This window comes from Lichenostomus cassidix, unplaced genomic scaffold (genome assembly GCF_008360975.1).
Source record: "Lichenostomus cassidix isolate B80296 unplaced genomic scaffold, HeHo_3.0 HiC_scaffold_36, whole genome shotgun sequence".
In the NCBI taxonomy this organism is placed as follows: domain Eukaryota; kingdom Metazoa; phylum Chordata; class Aves; order Passeriformes; family Meliphagidae; genus Lichenostomus; species Lichenostomus cassidix.
The window spans coordinates 1707815-1724088 of NW_028147270.1; the positions used below are offsets into that span (position 1 = coordinate 1707815).

The following is a 16274-nucleotide window of genomic DNA, read 5'->3' on the forward strand; positions in this document are numbered from 1 at the left end:
AAAATCACCCAAAACTCACCTGATTTTCACCCAAATTTCACCCTAACTTTTTCCCAGGTGTATCCAAGGTGTCCCCAGGTGTGTCACTCATGTATCCCAGCTGTACCCAGGTGTCCCCAGCTGTCCCCAGGTGTATCCAGGCATCCCTAGGTGTACCCAGCTGTGCCCTGGTGTATCCCAGGTATATCACAGGTGTACCCAGGTGTATCCAGGTGTCCTCAGGTACCCCCAGGTGTATCCCAGGTGTCCCAAGGTATATCCCAGGTGTGCCCAGGTGTCCCCAGCTGTGCCCAGGTGTATCCCAGGTGTCCCCAGGTGTCCCTAGGTGTATCCAGGTGTACCCAGGTATATCCCACATGTATCCCAGGTGTGCCCAGGTGTATCCAAGTATCCCTAGGTGTATCCCAAGTGTATCCCAGGTGTGCCCAGGTGTGCCCAGGTAACCAAAAATCACCCAAAATTCACCTGATTTTCACCCAAATTTCACCCTAACTTTTTCCCAGGTGTCCCCAGGTGTATCCAGGTGTATCCCAAATGTCCCCAGGTGTATCCCAGGTGTCCCCAGGTGTCCCCAGGTATCCCCAGGTGTGCCCAGGTGTGCCCAGGTGTGTCCCACCCTACCTTCTCCACGCTGCTCCAGAAGTGGCGCACCTCGCGGGCGATGGCCGCGGCCACCCGGCGCAGCTTGGCCTGCTCCTCGCGCTTGGCGCGCTCCTGCCGCTGCCGCTGCTCCTCGTGGTGCCGCATCACCATCCGCACCACCTGCGCGACAGGTGAGACAGGTGGGACAGGTGGGACAGGTGAGACAGGTGAGGGGGGAATTCCGGGGAAAAATTACCCAAAAATGACCCAAAAATGGCTAAAAATGATCCCAAATCCACCCAAAATTGGGCTAAATTGACCCAAAATCCACTCCAGGTGAGACACAGGTGAGTTACCTGGGACAGGTGAGGGGAAATTACCATGAAAAATGGGAAAAAATAGGGGAAAAATGGGGAAAAATGGCAAAAAATGCCCAAAAATGGCTCAGATTGACCCAAAATCCACCCAAAATTGAGCTAAATTGACCCAAAATCCACCCCAGGTGAGACAGGTGGGACACACCTGGGACAGGTGAGGGGAAATTACCATGAAAAATGGGGAAAAATGGGGAAAAAAGACCCAAAAATGGCTCAGATTGACCCCAAAATTGGGCTAAATAGACCCAAAATCCACTCCAGGTGAGCACAGGTGAGACACAGGTGAGACAGGTGAGGTGAAATTCCCATGAAAAAAGCAGGAAAAATGGGGAAAAAATGGGGAAAAATTGCCCAGAAATGGCTCAAATTAACCTCAAATCCAACCAGAATTGAACTAAATTGACCCAAAATCCACCTCAGGTGAGACATACCTGAGACAGGTGAGTTAGCTGGGACAGGTGAGGGGAAATTACTGTGAAAAATGGGGAAAAATGACCCCAAAATTGCTCAGGTTGACCCAAAATTGAGCTAAATTGACCCAAAATCCACCCAGGTGAGACAGGTGAGTTACCTGGGACAGGTGAGGGGAAATTCCTGTGAAAAATGGGGAAAAAATGGGGAAGAAACGGGGAAGAAATGAGGAAAAAATGGGGAAAAATGAGGAAAAAATGGGGAAAAACAGCCTAAAAACGGCTCAGATTGATCCCAAATCCACCGAAAATTGGGCTAAATTGACCCAAAATCCATCTCAGGTGAGACAGGTGGGACAGGTGAGGGACAGGTAAAGGGGAAATCCCGGTGAAAAATGGGGGAAAAATGGGGAAAAATGACCCAAAAATGGGGAAAAACAGCCTAAAAATGGCTCAGATTGAACCCAAATCCACCCAAAATTGAACTAAATTGACCCAAAATCCACCTCAGGTGAGCCAGGTGGGACAGGTGAGGGGAAATTACCATGAAAAATGGGGAAAATGGAGAAAAATAGCCCAAAAATGGCTCAGATTGAACCAAAACAGGTGAGATGGACAGGTGAGACAGGTGAGGGGAAATTCCAGTGAGAAAATGGGGAAAAAATGGGGGAAAATGACCCAAAAATGGCTAAAAATGACCCAAAAATGGCTCAAATCCACCCAAAATTGGGCTAAATTGACCCAAAATCCACCCAGGTGAGACAGGTGAGTTACCTGGGACAGGTGAGGGGAAATTCCCGGGAAAATGGGGAAAAAATGGGGAAAAAATGGGGAAAAAATGGCCCGAAAATGGCTAAAAATGACCCAAAAATAGCTCAAATTGACCCAAAATTGGAGTAAATTGACCCAAAATCCACCCCAGGTGAGATCAAGTAAGACAGGTGAGGTGAAATTCTGGTGGAAAATGGAGGAAAAATGGGGAAAAATGGCTAAAAATGACCCAAAAATTGCTCAGATTGACCCAAAATTGGGCTAAATTGACCCAAAATCCACCCCAGGTGAGATCAGGTGAGCCAAAAATGAGACCAAAACAACCCAAAACTCAGCTGAATTTCACCCAAATTTCACCCAGGTGTGTCCCAGGTGTCACCTGAGCTTCTCCAGGTGTTCCAACTCACCTGAGATGTCACCAGGTAACCAAAAACCACCGAAAAACCACCAAAAATCATCCAAATTTCACTCAAATTTTTCCCAAATTTCACCCAAATTTTCACCAAATCACCCCAAATTTCCTCTGGGTGTTCCCCAGGTGTGACTTCAGCTTCTCCAGGTGTTCCAACCCACCTGAGATGTTACCAGGTAACCAAAAAACACCAAAAACCATGGAAAAAACACGAAAAAAAACACGAAAAAAACCCAAAAAACCACCAAAAATCGTCCAAATTTCACCCAAATTTCACCCAAATTTCACCCAAATTTCGCCCAAATTTCCCCAAATTTTTCCCCAGGTGTTCCCAAGTGTCCCCAGGTGTCACCTGAGCTCCTCCAGGTGTTCCAAACCCACCTGAGATGTCACCAGGTAACCAAAAAACACCAAAAAATATGAAAAAAACACGAAAAAACACCAAAAAACCATCAAAAATCATCCAAATTTCGCCGAATTTTCGCCAAAATTCCCCCAAATTTTCCCCAAATTTCCCGCAGGTGTTCAGAACCTTCTTAAACTCACCTGAGATGCCACCAGGTAACCAAAAAACACCAAAAAACCACCAAAAATCATCCAAATTTCACCCAAATTCACCCAAATTTCACCAAATTTTCACCAAATCACCCCAAATTTCCCCCAGGTGTTCCCAGGTGTCACCTGAGCTTCTCCAGGTGCTCAAAACCTTCTTAAACCCACCTGAGATGCCACCAGGTGACCAAAAAACACCAAAAAACACCCAAAAAACCATGAAAAATCATCCAAATTTCGCCAAAAAATCGTCCAAATTTCACCCAAATTTCACCCAAATTTCACCCAAATTTCACCCAAATTTCTCCCAGGTGTGCCCAGGTGTGACTTCAGCTCCTCCAGGTGTTCCAACCTACCTGAGATGTCACCAGGTAACCAAAAAACACCAAAAAACACCCAAAAAACCACCAAAAATCATCCAAATTTCGCCCAAAAATTGCCCAAATTTCACCGAATTTTCCCCAAATTTTTCCCAAATTTCCCCCAGGTGTCACCTGAGCTCCTCCAGGTGCTCAAAACCTTCTTAAACCCACCTGAGATGCCACCAGGTGACCAAAAAACACCAAAAAAACTCCAAAAACCACCAAAAATCATCCAAATTTCACCCAAAAATCGTCCAAATTTCACCCAAATTTCCCCCAAATTTTCTCCAGATGTTCCCAGGTGTCACCTGAGCTTCTCCAGGTGCTCCAACCCACCTGAGATGTCACCAGGTAACCAAAAAACACTCAAAACTCAACCAAAAAACACCCAAATTTTGCTCAAATTTCACCAAATTTCACCCAAATTTCACCCAAATTCCCCCAAAATTCCCCCAAATTTCCCGCAGGTGTTCAGAACCTTCTTAAACTCACCTGAGATGCCACCAGGTAACCAAAAAACACGAAAAAACACCAAAAATCATCCAAATTTCACCCAAATTTCCCCAAAATTTCCCCAAAATTTCCCCCAGGTGTTCCCCAGGTGTGACTTCAGCTCCTCCAGGTGTTCCAACCCACCTGAGATGTCACCAGGTAACCAAAAAACACCAAAAAATATGAAAAAAACACGAAAAACCACCAAAAAACCATCAAAAATCATCCAAATTTCACCCAAATTTCGCCGAATTTTCCCCAAATTTCCCGCAGGTGTTCACCTTCCTGGCCACGCCCCTCTTCCAGCGGCGCTGCTGGGCGAAGTCGGTGGCCAGCCACTGCATCTCCTCGCCCAGGTAATCCCCAGGTGAACCCTGCCCAGGTGTGCCCAGGTGTGCCTGGGAGCCAAAATTCACCCCAAAATCACCCCAATTTCACCTGAATTTCACTCCAGGTGTGTCCCAGGTGTTTCCAGGTGTCACCTGAGGTCCTCCAGGTGTTCCAACCTACCTGAGATGTCACCAGGTAACCAAAAAACACCCAAAAAAAATCACAAAAAAACCACCAAAAAAACCACCAAATTTCGCCCAAATTTCACTGAATTTTCGCCAAATCACCCCAAAATTTCCCCCAGGTGTTCCCAGGTGTGACTTCAGGTTCACCAGGTGTTCTAATTCCATTCAAACCCACCTGAGATGTCACCAGGTAACCAAAAAACACCAAAAAACATGAAAAAAACATGAAAAACCACCAAAAAACCATCAAAAATCATCCAAATTTGCCGAATTTTCGCCAAAATTCCCCCAAATTTTCCCCAAATTTCCCGCAGGTGTTCAGAACCTTCTTAAACTCACCTGAGATGCCACCAGGTAACCAAAAAACACCAAAAAACCACCAAAAATCATCCAAATTTCACCCAAATTCACCCAAATTTCACCAAATTTTCACCAAATCACCCCAAATTTCCCCCAGGTGTTCCCCAGCTGTGACTTCAGCTTCTCCAGGTGTTCCAACCCACCTGAGATGTCACCACAGGTGCTCCAAGTAACCAAAAACCACCAAAAAACATTAAAAAAACCACCAAACATCGTCCAAATTTCACCCAAATTTTACCGAAATTTCACCCAAATTTCATGGAAATTTCAACAAATTTTCCCCAGGTGTGTCCAGGTGTCACCTGAGCTCCTCCAGGTGTTCAGAACCTTCTTAAACCCACCTGAGATGTCACCAGGTAACCAAGAATCACCAAAAAACACCCAAAAAATCACAAAAAAACACGAAAAAACCACCAAATTTTGCCCAAATTTCGTCCAAATTTTTTCCCAGGTGTTCCCAGGTATCACCTGAGCTCCTCCAGGTGTCCCAACCTACCTGAGATGTCACCAGGTAACCAAAAAACACCAAAAAACCACAAAAAAACATGAAAAATCATCCAAATTTCGCTCAAATTTCACCAAATTTCACCCAAATTCCCCCAAAATTTCCCCAAATTTCCCCCAGGTGTTCAGAACCTTCTTAAACTCACCTGAGATGCCACCAGGTAACCAAATAACACCAAAAAACACCAAAAAAACCACCAAAAATCATCCGAATTTTGCCCAAATTTCACCGAATTTTCACCAAATCACCCCAAAATTTCCCCCAGGTGTATCCCAGGTGTCACCTGAGTTCCTCCAGGTGTTCAAACCCACCTGAGATGTCACCAGGTAACCAGAAACCACCAAAAAACACAAAAGAACATCAAAAAAACACCAAAAATCATCCAAATTTCGCCCAAAAATTGTCCAAATTTCACCGAATTTTCCCCAAATTTTTCCCAAATTTCCCTCAGGTGTCACCTGAGCTCCTCCAGGTGCTCAAAACCTTCTTAAACCCACCTGAGATGCCACCAGGTAACCAAAAACCACCAAAAAACACCCAAAAAACCATGAAAAATCATCCAAATTTCACCCAAATTTTGTCCAAATTTTTCCAAATTTTTTCCCAGATGTTCCCAGGTGTCACCTGAATTCCTCCAGGTGAAATTCCACCTTCTCCAGGTGTTCCAACCTACCTGAGATGTCACCAGGTAACCAAAAAACACCAAAAAACATGAAAAAAACATGAAAAAACACCAAAAAACCACCAAAAATCATCCAAATTTCGCCCAAAAATTGCCCAAATTTCACCGAATTTTCCCCAAATTTTCCCCAAATTTCCCCCAGGTGTCACCTGAGCTCCTCCAGGTGCTCAAAACCTTCTAAAACCCACCTGAGATGCCACCAGGTGACCAAAAAACACCAAAAAACACCCAAAAAACCATGAAAAATCATCCAAATTTCGCCCAAAAATCGTCCAAATTTCACCCAAATTTCACCCAAAATTTCGCCAAAATTTCCCCCAGGTGTGCCCAGGTGTGACTTCAGCTTCACTAGGTGTTCCAACCTACCTGAGATGTCACCAGGTAACCAAAAAACACCAAAAACCACAAAAAGAACACGAAAAACCACCAAAAAACCATCAAAAAATCATCCAAATTTCGCCCAATTTTTGCCCAAATTTCATCGAATTTTCCCCAAATTTCACCCAGATGTTCCCAGGTGTCACCTGAGCTCCTCCAGGTGAAACTCCACCTTCTCCAGGTGTTCCAACCTACCTGAGATGTCACCAGGTAACCAAAAAACCACAAAAAAACCACCAAAAATTGTACAAATTTCCCCAAAAATTGTCCAAATTTCACCGAATTTTCACCAAATCACCCCAAATTTCCTCTAGGTGTTCCCCAGGTGTGACTTCAGCTTCTCCAGGTGTTCCAACCCACCTGAGACGTTACCAGGTAACCAAAAAACACCAAAAACCATGGAAAAAACACAAAAAAAAACACGAAAAAAACCCAAAAAACCACCAAAAATCGTCCAAATTTCACCCAAATTTCGCCCAAATTTCCCCAAATTTTTCCCCAGGTGTTCCCAAGTGTCCCCAGGTGTCACCTGAGCTCCTCCAGGTGTTCCAAACCCACCTGAGATGTCACCAGGTAACCAAAAACCACCAAAAAAGATGAAAAAACCATGAAAAATCATCCAAATTTCACCCAAAAATCGTCCAAATTTCATCCAAATTTCACCCAAAAATCGTCCAAATTTCACCCAAATTTCACCCAAATTTCCCCAAAATTTCCGCCAGGTGTGACTTCAGCTTCTCCAGGTGTTCCAACCTACCTGAGATGTCACCAGGTAACCAAAAACCACCAAAAAACCACAAAAAACCCACCAAAAATCATCCAAATTTCGCTCAAATTTCACCCAAATTCCCCCAAAATTCCCCCAAATTTCCCCCAGGTGTTCAGAACCTTCTTAAACCCACCTGAGATGCCACCAGGTAACCAAAAACCACCAAAAAAACTCCAAAAAACCACCAAAAATCATCCGAACTTCACCCAAATTTCACCAAATTTTCACCAAATCACCCCAAAATTTCCCCCAGGTGTTCCCAGGTGTGACTTCAGCTCCACCAGGTGTTCTAATTCCATTCAAACCTACCTGAGATGTCACCAGGTAACCAAAAAACACCAAAAAACCACCAAAAAACCACCAAAAATCATCCAAATTTCGCCCAAAAATCGTCCAAATTTCACCCAAATTTCACCCAAATTTCCCCAAAATTTCCCCCAGGTGTTCCCCAGGTGTGACTTCAGCTTCTCCAGGTGTTCCAACCTACCTGAGACGTCACCAGGTAACCAAAAAACACCAAAAAAAATGAAAAAACCACGAAAAACCACCAAAAAACCATCAAAAATCATCCAAATTTCGCCCAAATTTTGTCCAAATTTTTCCGATTTTTTTCCCAGGTGTATCCCAGGTGTCACCTGAGCTCCTCCAGGTGTTCAAACCCACCTGAGATGTCATCAGGTAACCAAAAACCACCAAAAAACCACCAAAAATCATCCAAATTTCCCCCAAAAATCATCCAAATTTCACCCAAATTTCACCCAAAATTTCGCCAAAATTTCTCCCAGGTGTGCCCAGGTGTGACTTCAGCTTCTCCAGGTGTTCCAACCCACCTGAGACGTCACCAGGTAACCAAAAAACACCAAAAAACACGAAAAGAACACGAAAAACCACCAAAAAACCATCAAAAATCATCCGAATTTTGCCCAAATTTCACCGAATTTTGCCCAAATTTCACCCAGATGTTTCCAGGTGTCACTTGAGCTCCTCCAGGTGAAACTCCACCTTCTCCAGGTGTTCCAACCCACCTGAGATGTCACCAGGTAACCAAAGACCACCAAAAACCACCAAGAATTGTACAAATTTCACCCAAATTTCACCGAATTTTCACCAAATCACCCCAAAATTTCCCCCAGGTGTATCCCAGGTGTGACTTCAGGTTCACCAGGTGTTGTAATTCCATTCAAACCCACCTGAGATGTTACCAGGTAACCAAAAAACACCAAAAAACACAAAAAGAACACGAAAAACCACCAAAAAACCATCAAAAATCATCCAAATTTCGCCCAATTTTTGCCCAAATTTCACCGAATTTTCCCCAAAATTTCCCCAAAATTCACCTTCCTGGCCACGCCCCTCTTCCAGCGGCATTCCTGGGCGAAGTCGGCGGCCAGCCACTGCATCTCCTCGCCCAGGTAATCCCCAGGTGAACCCTGCCCAGGTGTGCCCAGGTGTGCCCAGGTGTGCCAGGGAGCCAAAAATCACCCCAAAATCACCCCAATTTCACCCAAATTTCACTCCAGGTGTGTCCCAGGTGTTCCCAGGTGTCACCTGAGCTCCTCCAGGTGTTCCAACCTACCTGAGATGTCACCAGGTAACCAAAAATCACCCAAAAAATCACAAAAAAACCACCAAAAAACCACCAAATTTCGCCCAAAAATCGTCCAAATTTCACCCAAATTTCACCCAAATTTCCCCAAATCACCCCAAAATTTCCCCCAGGTGTCTCCAGATGTTCCCAGGTGTCACCTGAGCTTCTCTAGGTGTTCAGAACCTTCTTAAACCCACCTGAGATGTCACCAGGTAACCAAAAACCACCAAAAAACACCCAAAAAACCACGAAAAACCACCAAAAATCATCCAAATTTCGCCCAAAAATCGTCAAATTTCACTGAATTTTCCCCAAATTTCACCCAGGTGTCACCTGAGCTCCTCCAGGTGCTCAAAACCTTCTTAAACCCACCTGAGATGTCACCAGGTAACCAAAAAACACCAAAAACCCACCAAAATTCGTCCAAATTTCACCCAAAAATCATCCAAATTTCGCCCAAATTTCCCCAAAATTTCGCCAAAATTTCTCCCAGGTGTGTCCAGGTGTGACTTCAGCTTCTCCAGGTGTTCCAACCTACCTGAGATGTCACCAGGTAACCAAAAAACACAAAAAAAACACCAAAAAACCACAAAAAACCATCAAAAATCATCCAAATTTCACCCAAATTTCGCCGAATTTTCGCCGAATCACCCCAAATTTCACCCAGATGTTCCCAGGTGTCACCTGAGCTCCTCCAGGTGAAACTCCACCTTCTCCAGGTGTTCCAACCTACCTGAGATGCCACCAGGTAACCAAAAAACACGAAAAAACCATCAAAAATCATCCAAATTTCGCCCAAAAATCGTCCAAATTTTTCCGAATTTTCGCCAAATTTCCCCCAGGTGTTCCCAGGTGTCACCTGAGCTCCTCCAGGTGTTGTAATTCCATTCAAACCCACCTGAGATGTCACCAGGTAACCAAAAAACACCAAAAAAACATCAAAAATCGTCCAAAATTTGCCCAATTTTTGCCCAAATTTCACCGAATTTTCACCGAATCACCCCAAAATTTCCCCAAAATTCACCTTCCTGGCCACGCCCCTCTTCCAGCGGCGCTCCTGGGCGAAGTCGGCGGCCAGCCACTGCATCTCCTCGCACAGGTAATCCCCAGGTGAACCCTGCCCAGGTGTGCCCAGGTGTGCCAGGGAGCCAAAATTCACCCCAAAATCACCCCAATTTCAGCCAAATTTCACTCCAGGTGTGTCCCAGGTGTTTCCAGGTGTCACCTGAGGTCCTCCAGGTGTTCCAACCCACCTGAGATGTCACCAGGTAACCAAAAACCACCAAAAATCATCCAAATTTTGACCAAAAATTGTTCAAATTTCACCCAAATTTCGCCCAAATTCTCCAAAACTTCACTCAGGTGTCCCCAGGTGTCACCTGAGCTCCTCCAGGTGAAACTCCACCTTCTCCAGGTGTTCCAACCTACCTGAGATGTCACCAAGTAACCAAAAAACACCAAAAAACCACCAAAAAACCACCAAAAAACCATCAAAAATCATCCAAATTTCACCCAAATTCCCCCAAATTTTCCCCAAATTTCCCCAAAATTCACCTTCCTGGCCACGCCCCTCTTCCAGCGGCGCTCCTGGGCGAAGTCGGCGGCCAGCCACTGCATCTCCTCGCACAGGTAATCCCAGTGCACCTTGGGCCGGGCGGGTTCCGGAACCTTCGGCAGGCGCCGCAGCGACCAGAAACCTTCGCGCTTCATCTCGGCCACGCGGTGCTCCACCTCGGCCTCCTGGGCAGGTGAGACCGACAGGTGAGGGGCAGGTAGAGGTAGAGCAAAAAATCCCCAAAAAAATCCCCAAAAAATCCCAAAAATCGCCAAGTTTTTACACCAAAATTTGAATTTTTCGCGTTAAAAATCGGATTTAATCCACTCGAAAACTCCCCAAAATTCTGCATTTTTAGGTTTTTGGGGAATAGGTGAGTGACAGGTGAGGTGAGAGAGAAAATCCCCAAAAAATCCCCCAAAAAATCCCAAAAATTCCTGAATTTTTATGCCAAAATTCGATAAAAAATCCCCAAAAAATCAAAAAAATTCCCCTAAATTCTCAAATTTTAATGCCAAAATTTAATAAAAAAATCCCCCAAAATTCAACAAAAAATAAAAAAAATCAATAAAAAATCCCCAAAACATTCCCCAAAAAATCCCAAAAAATCCCCAAATTTTTACCCCAAAATTCAACAAAAAATCCCCCAAAAAATCAAAAGAAATCCCAAAAAATCCTCCAAAAATTCCCCAAATTTTCACCCCAAAATTCAATTAAAAAATCCCCAAAAAATCCCCAAAAAAATCCCAAAAATCGCTACGTTTTTACGCCAAAATTCCAATTATTTTGCCTTAAATTGCCCCAAAATTCATCTAAATTCACTCTGAATTCTCCACCTCGGCCTCCTGGACAGGTGAGACCGACAGGTGAGACGGGAGAGAAAATCCCAAAAAAATCCCAAAAAAAATCCCCCAAAAAATCCCAAAAATCGCCGAGTTTTTACACCAAAATTTGAATTTTTCGCGTTAAAAATCTCATTTAATCCACTCAAAAATCTTCTAAATTTTCCATTTTAAGGTTTTCCGGACAGGTGAGGTACAGGTAAATGCAGGATAAAAAAATCCCCAAAAAATCCCAAAAATCCCCAAATCTTTATGCCAAAATTCAATTAAAAAATCCCCAAAAATTCCCCAAGTTTTACCCCAAAATTCAATTAAAAACCAAAAAAAATCCCCAAATTTTACCCCAAAATTCAACTAAAAATCCCAAAACAATCCCCAAAAAATCCCCAAAAAAATCCCAAAAAATCCCCAAAATTTTACCCAAATGCCCCAAAAAATAAAAAAAAATTCAATAAAATCCAAAAATTCCAAATTTTTACCCCAAAATTCAACAAAAAATCCCCCCAAAAATCAAAAGAAATACCAAAAAATCCCCCAAAAATTCCCCCAAAAATTCCCCAAATTTTCACCCCAAAATTCAATTAAAAATCCCCAAAAAATCCCAAAAATCCCCAAATTTTCACCCCAAAATTCAATTAAAAATCCCCAAAAAATCCCAAAAATCCCCACATTTTTACCCCAAAATTCCAATTATTTTGCCTTAAATTGCCCCAAAATTCATCTAAATTCACTCTGAATTCTCCACCTCGGCCTCCTGGACAGGTGAGACCGACAGGTGAGGTGGGAGAGAAAATCCCAAAAAAATCCCCCAAAAAAATCCCCAAAATCGCCAAATTTTTACACCAAAATTCAATAAAAAATCCCCAAAAATGCCCCAAAAAATCCCCAAAAAATCCCCCAAAAAATCCCAAAATCCCCAAATTTTACCCCAAAATTCAATTAAAAAATCCCCAAAAAATCCCCAAAAAATCCCAAAAGTCGCCAAGTTTTTACGCCAAAATTCCAATTATTTTGCCTTAAATTGCCCCAAAATTCATCTAAATTCACTCTGAATTCTCCACCTCGGCCTCCTGGACAGGTGAGATGGACAGGTGAGGTGCAGGTAGAGGTAGAGCAAAAAATCCCCAAAAAAATCCCAAAAATCGCCGAGTTTTTACACCAAAATTCAACAAAAAAATCCCAAAAAAATCCCCCAAAAAATCCCAAAATCGCCAAGTTTTTACCCCAAAATTCAATAAAAAATCCCCAAAAAATCCCCAAAAATTCCACAAAAATCCCCGAATTTTTACACTAAAATTAGCCCAAAAAACCAATTTAATTTGTCGAAATGCTGCCTAAATTCTGCATTTTTTGGTTCTTGGAAACAGGTGAGAGACAGGTGAGAAACAGGTGAGAGACAGGTGAGAGACAGGTGAGAGACAGGTGAGAGACAGGTGAGGTGAGAGAGAAAATCCCAAAAAATCCCAAAAAAATCCCCAAAATTTGACTCAAAATCGAACAAAATTGGCCCAAAATGAGCCTAAAATCCATTGAAATCCACTCTGAATTCTCCACCTCGGTCTCCTGGGACAGGTGAGACCTACAGGTGAGGTGGGAGAGAAAATCCCAAAAAATCCCAAAAAAAATCCCCAAAAAAATCCCAAAAATCGCCAAGTTTTTACACAAAATTTGAATTTTTCGCGTTAAAAATCGGATTTAATCCACCCGAAAACTCCCCAAAATTCTGCATTTTTAGGTTACAGAGACAAGTGAGAAACAGGTGAGGTGGGAGAGGAAAAATCCCCAAAAAAATCCCCAAAAAAATCCCCCAAAAAATCCCAAAAATCGCCAAATTTTTATGCCAAAATTCAATTAAAAAACCCCAAAAATTCCCCAAGTTTTACCCCAAAATTCAATTAAAAACCAAAAAAAAATCCCCAAATTTTCACCCCAAAATTCAACTAAAAATCCCAAAAGAATCCCCAAAAAATCCCCAAAAAAACCCCAAAAATCCCCAAAATTTTACCCAAATGCCCCAAAAAATAAAAAAAATTCAATAAAAAAATCCCAAAAAATCCCCAAATTTTTACCCCAAAATTCAACAAAAAATCCCCCCAAAAATCAAAAGAAATCCCAAAAAATCCTCCAAAAATTCCCCAAATTTTCACCCCAAAATTCAATTAAAAAATCCCCAAAAAATCTCAAAAATTCCCCAAATTTTACCCCAAAATTCAATTAAAAAATCCCCAAAAAATCCCCAAAAAAATCCCAAAAATCGCTACGTTTTTACGCCAAAATTGCAATTATTTTGCCTTAAATTGCCCCAAAATTCATCTAAATTCACTCTGAATTCTCCACCTCGGCCTCCTGGGCAGGTGAGACCGACAGGTGAGACGGGAGAGAAAATCCCCAAAAAAATCCCCAAAAAATCCCCAAAAAAATACCAAAAATCGCTAAGTTTTTACACCAAAATTTCAATTTTTCGCGTTAAAAACGTGATTTAATCCACTCGAAAACTCTCCTAAATTCTGCATTTTTAGGTTTTTGGGGAACAGGTGAGTGACAGGTGAGGTGAGAGAGAAAATCCCCAAAAAATCCCCCAAAAAATCCCAAAAATTCCTGAATCTTTACGCCAAAATTCAACAAAAAAATCCCAAAAAAATCAAAAAAATTCCCAAAAAAACCCCCAAAAATCCCCAAAAAATCCCCCAAATCCCCAAAATTTTATGCCAAAATTTAATTTAAAAATCCCCAAAATTCCCCCAAAAATTAAAAAAAAATCAATAAAAAAATCCCCAAAACATTCCCCAAAAAATCCCCAAAAATCCCCAAATTTTTACCCCAAAATTCAACAAAAAATTCCCCAAAAAATCAAAAGAAATCCCAAAAAATCCCCCAAAAATTCCCCAAATTTTCACCCCAAAATTCAATTAAAAATCCCCAAAAAATCCCAAAAATCCCCAAATTTTACCCCAAAATTCAATAAAAAAATCCCCAAAAAATCCCCAAAAAAATCCCAAAAATTCCTGAATTTTTATGCCAAAATTTGATAAAATTGGACCAAAAAAAACCAATTTATTTCGTTCAAAAACTACCTAAATTCTGCACTTTTGGGTTTGTAGGGAAAGAGATGAGAGACAGGTGAGATGGACAGGTGAGGTGAGAGAGAAAATCCAAAAAAAATCCCCAAAAAAATCCCCAAAAAAATCCCCAAAAAAATCCCCAAAAAAATCCCAAAAATTCCTGAATTTTTACACCAAAATTCGATAAATTAACCCAAAATTCACAGAAAAATAACTCAAAAAGTCCCTAAATTTGGCATTTTTGGGGCACAGGTGAGACAGGTGAGGTGCAGGTAGAGGTAGAGCAAAAAGACCCCAAAAAATCCCCAAATTTTTATGCAAAAATTCAATAAAAAATCCCCAAAAAATAAAAAAAAATCCCCAAATTTTTACCCCAAAATTCAATTTAAAAAATCCCACAAATTCCCCAAAAAATCCCCAAAAATCCCCAAAAAAATCCCCAAAAAATCCCAAAAATACAATAAAAAATCCCCAAAATTCTACCCCAAAATTCAATTAAAAAATCCCCAAAAATCCCAAAAAATCCCCAAAAAATTCCCTAAAAAATCCCCAAAAAAATCCCAAAAATCCCCAAATTTTACCCGAAAATTCAATTAAAAACTCCCAAAAAATCCCAAAATCCCCAAATTTCACCGTAAACCCAATCCCAGTATAAACCAATATAAACCAGTATATCCCAGTATAAACCAGTCCATTCCCAGTATAAACCAGTATAAACCAGTTCATTCCAGTGTCCCAAAACCCCCAAATTCCACTGATTTTCACCCAAATTCCACCCAAATTTCACTCTAAAACCCCTCCCCAGTATAAACCAGTACAAACCAGTATAAACCAGTATAAACCAGTCCATCCCAATCCACTCCCAGTATAAACCAGTTCACTCCCAGTCCCCATTTAAAGCTTCCCAAGTCCCCAAAACCCCCAAATTCCATCGATTTTCACCCAAATTTCACTCTAAATCCCCTCCCAGTATAAACCAGTATAACCCAGTCCATCCCAGTCCATCCCAATCCACTCCCAGTATAAACCAGTGTCCCTCCAAAACCCCCAAATTCCACCCAATTTCACCTAAATTTCACCGATTTTCACCCAAATTTCATCAAATTTCACCCAAATTCCACCGAATTTTCGCTCCCAGTATAAACCAGTATAACCCAGTCCATCCCAGTCCATCCCAGTCCATCCCAGTCCACTCCCAGTATAAACCAGTTCACTCCCAGTCCCCATTTAAAGCTTCCCAAGTCCCCGAAACTCCCAAATTTCACCGAATTTCACCCAAATTTCACCAAATTTCACCCAAATTCCACCGGATTTTCGCTCCCAGTATATCCCAGTATATCCCAGTTGGGCTCACGTGCTTGGCCTGCTCGGCGATGTCGGCCGTGGCTCGCTCCCAGTGCAAACCAGTATGAACCAGTATGAACCAGTGTGCCCAAAAACCACCCAAATTCACCCAAATTTCACCAAATTTCACCCAAATTTCACTGAATTTTCACTCCCAGTATAAACCAGTATAACTCAGTCCATCCCAGTCCATCCCAGTCCATCCCAGTCCACTCCCAGTATAAACCAGTGTCCCCAAAACCCCCAAATTCCACCGAATTTCACCCAAATTCCATTGTTTTTGTTTGGTTTTAAATTTCACCCAAATTTCACCTAAATTTCACCGAATTTTCGCTCCCAGTATAAACCAGTATAACCCAGTCCATCCCAATCCACTCCCAGTCCATCCCAGTCCACTCCCAGTCCATCCCAGTATAAACCAGTGTCCATTTAAAGCTTCCCAAGTCCCTAAAACCCCCAAATTTCACCCAAATTTCACCTAAATTTCCCTCCCAGTATAAACCAGTATAAACCAGTCCATCCCAGTCCATCCCAGTCCATCCCAGTATAAACCAGTACAAACCAGTGTCCATTTAAAGCTTCCCAAGTCCCCAAAACCCCCAAATTCCACCGATTTTCACCCAAATTTCACCCAAATTCACCCAAATTTCACCCAAATTTTCACTCCCAGTATAAACCAGTATAACCCAGTCCATCCCAGTCCACTCCCAGTATAA

At 42.2% G+C, this 16274-nt stretch overlaps 1 protein-coding gene across 1 annotated transcript in view; it reads right to left on the bottom strand.

Annotated features, from left to right (window-relative positions):
• The window catches only part of LOC146423819 (chromatin remodeling protein SRCAP-like), a 93320-nt gene that overhangs the window by 46643 nt on the left and 30403 nt on the right, over nucleotides 1–16274 (bottom strand). The window contains exons 6-7 of the mRNA XM_085044450.1: nucleotides 10310–10495; nucleotides 622–762 (exon numbers count right to left, since the gene is read on the bottom strand). Coding sequence (XP_084900576.1) covers nucleotides 622–762; nucleotides 10310–10495 — 327 coding nt within the window. The remainder of the gene's footprint in view (nucleotides 1–621; nucleotides 763–10309; nucleotides 10496–16274) is intronic.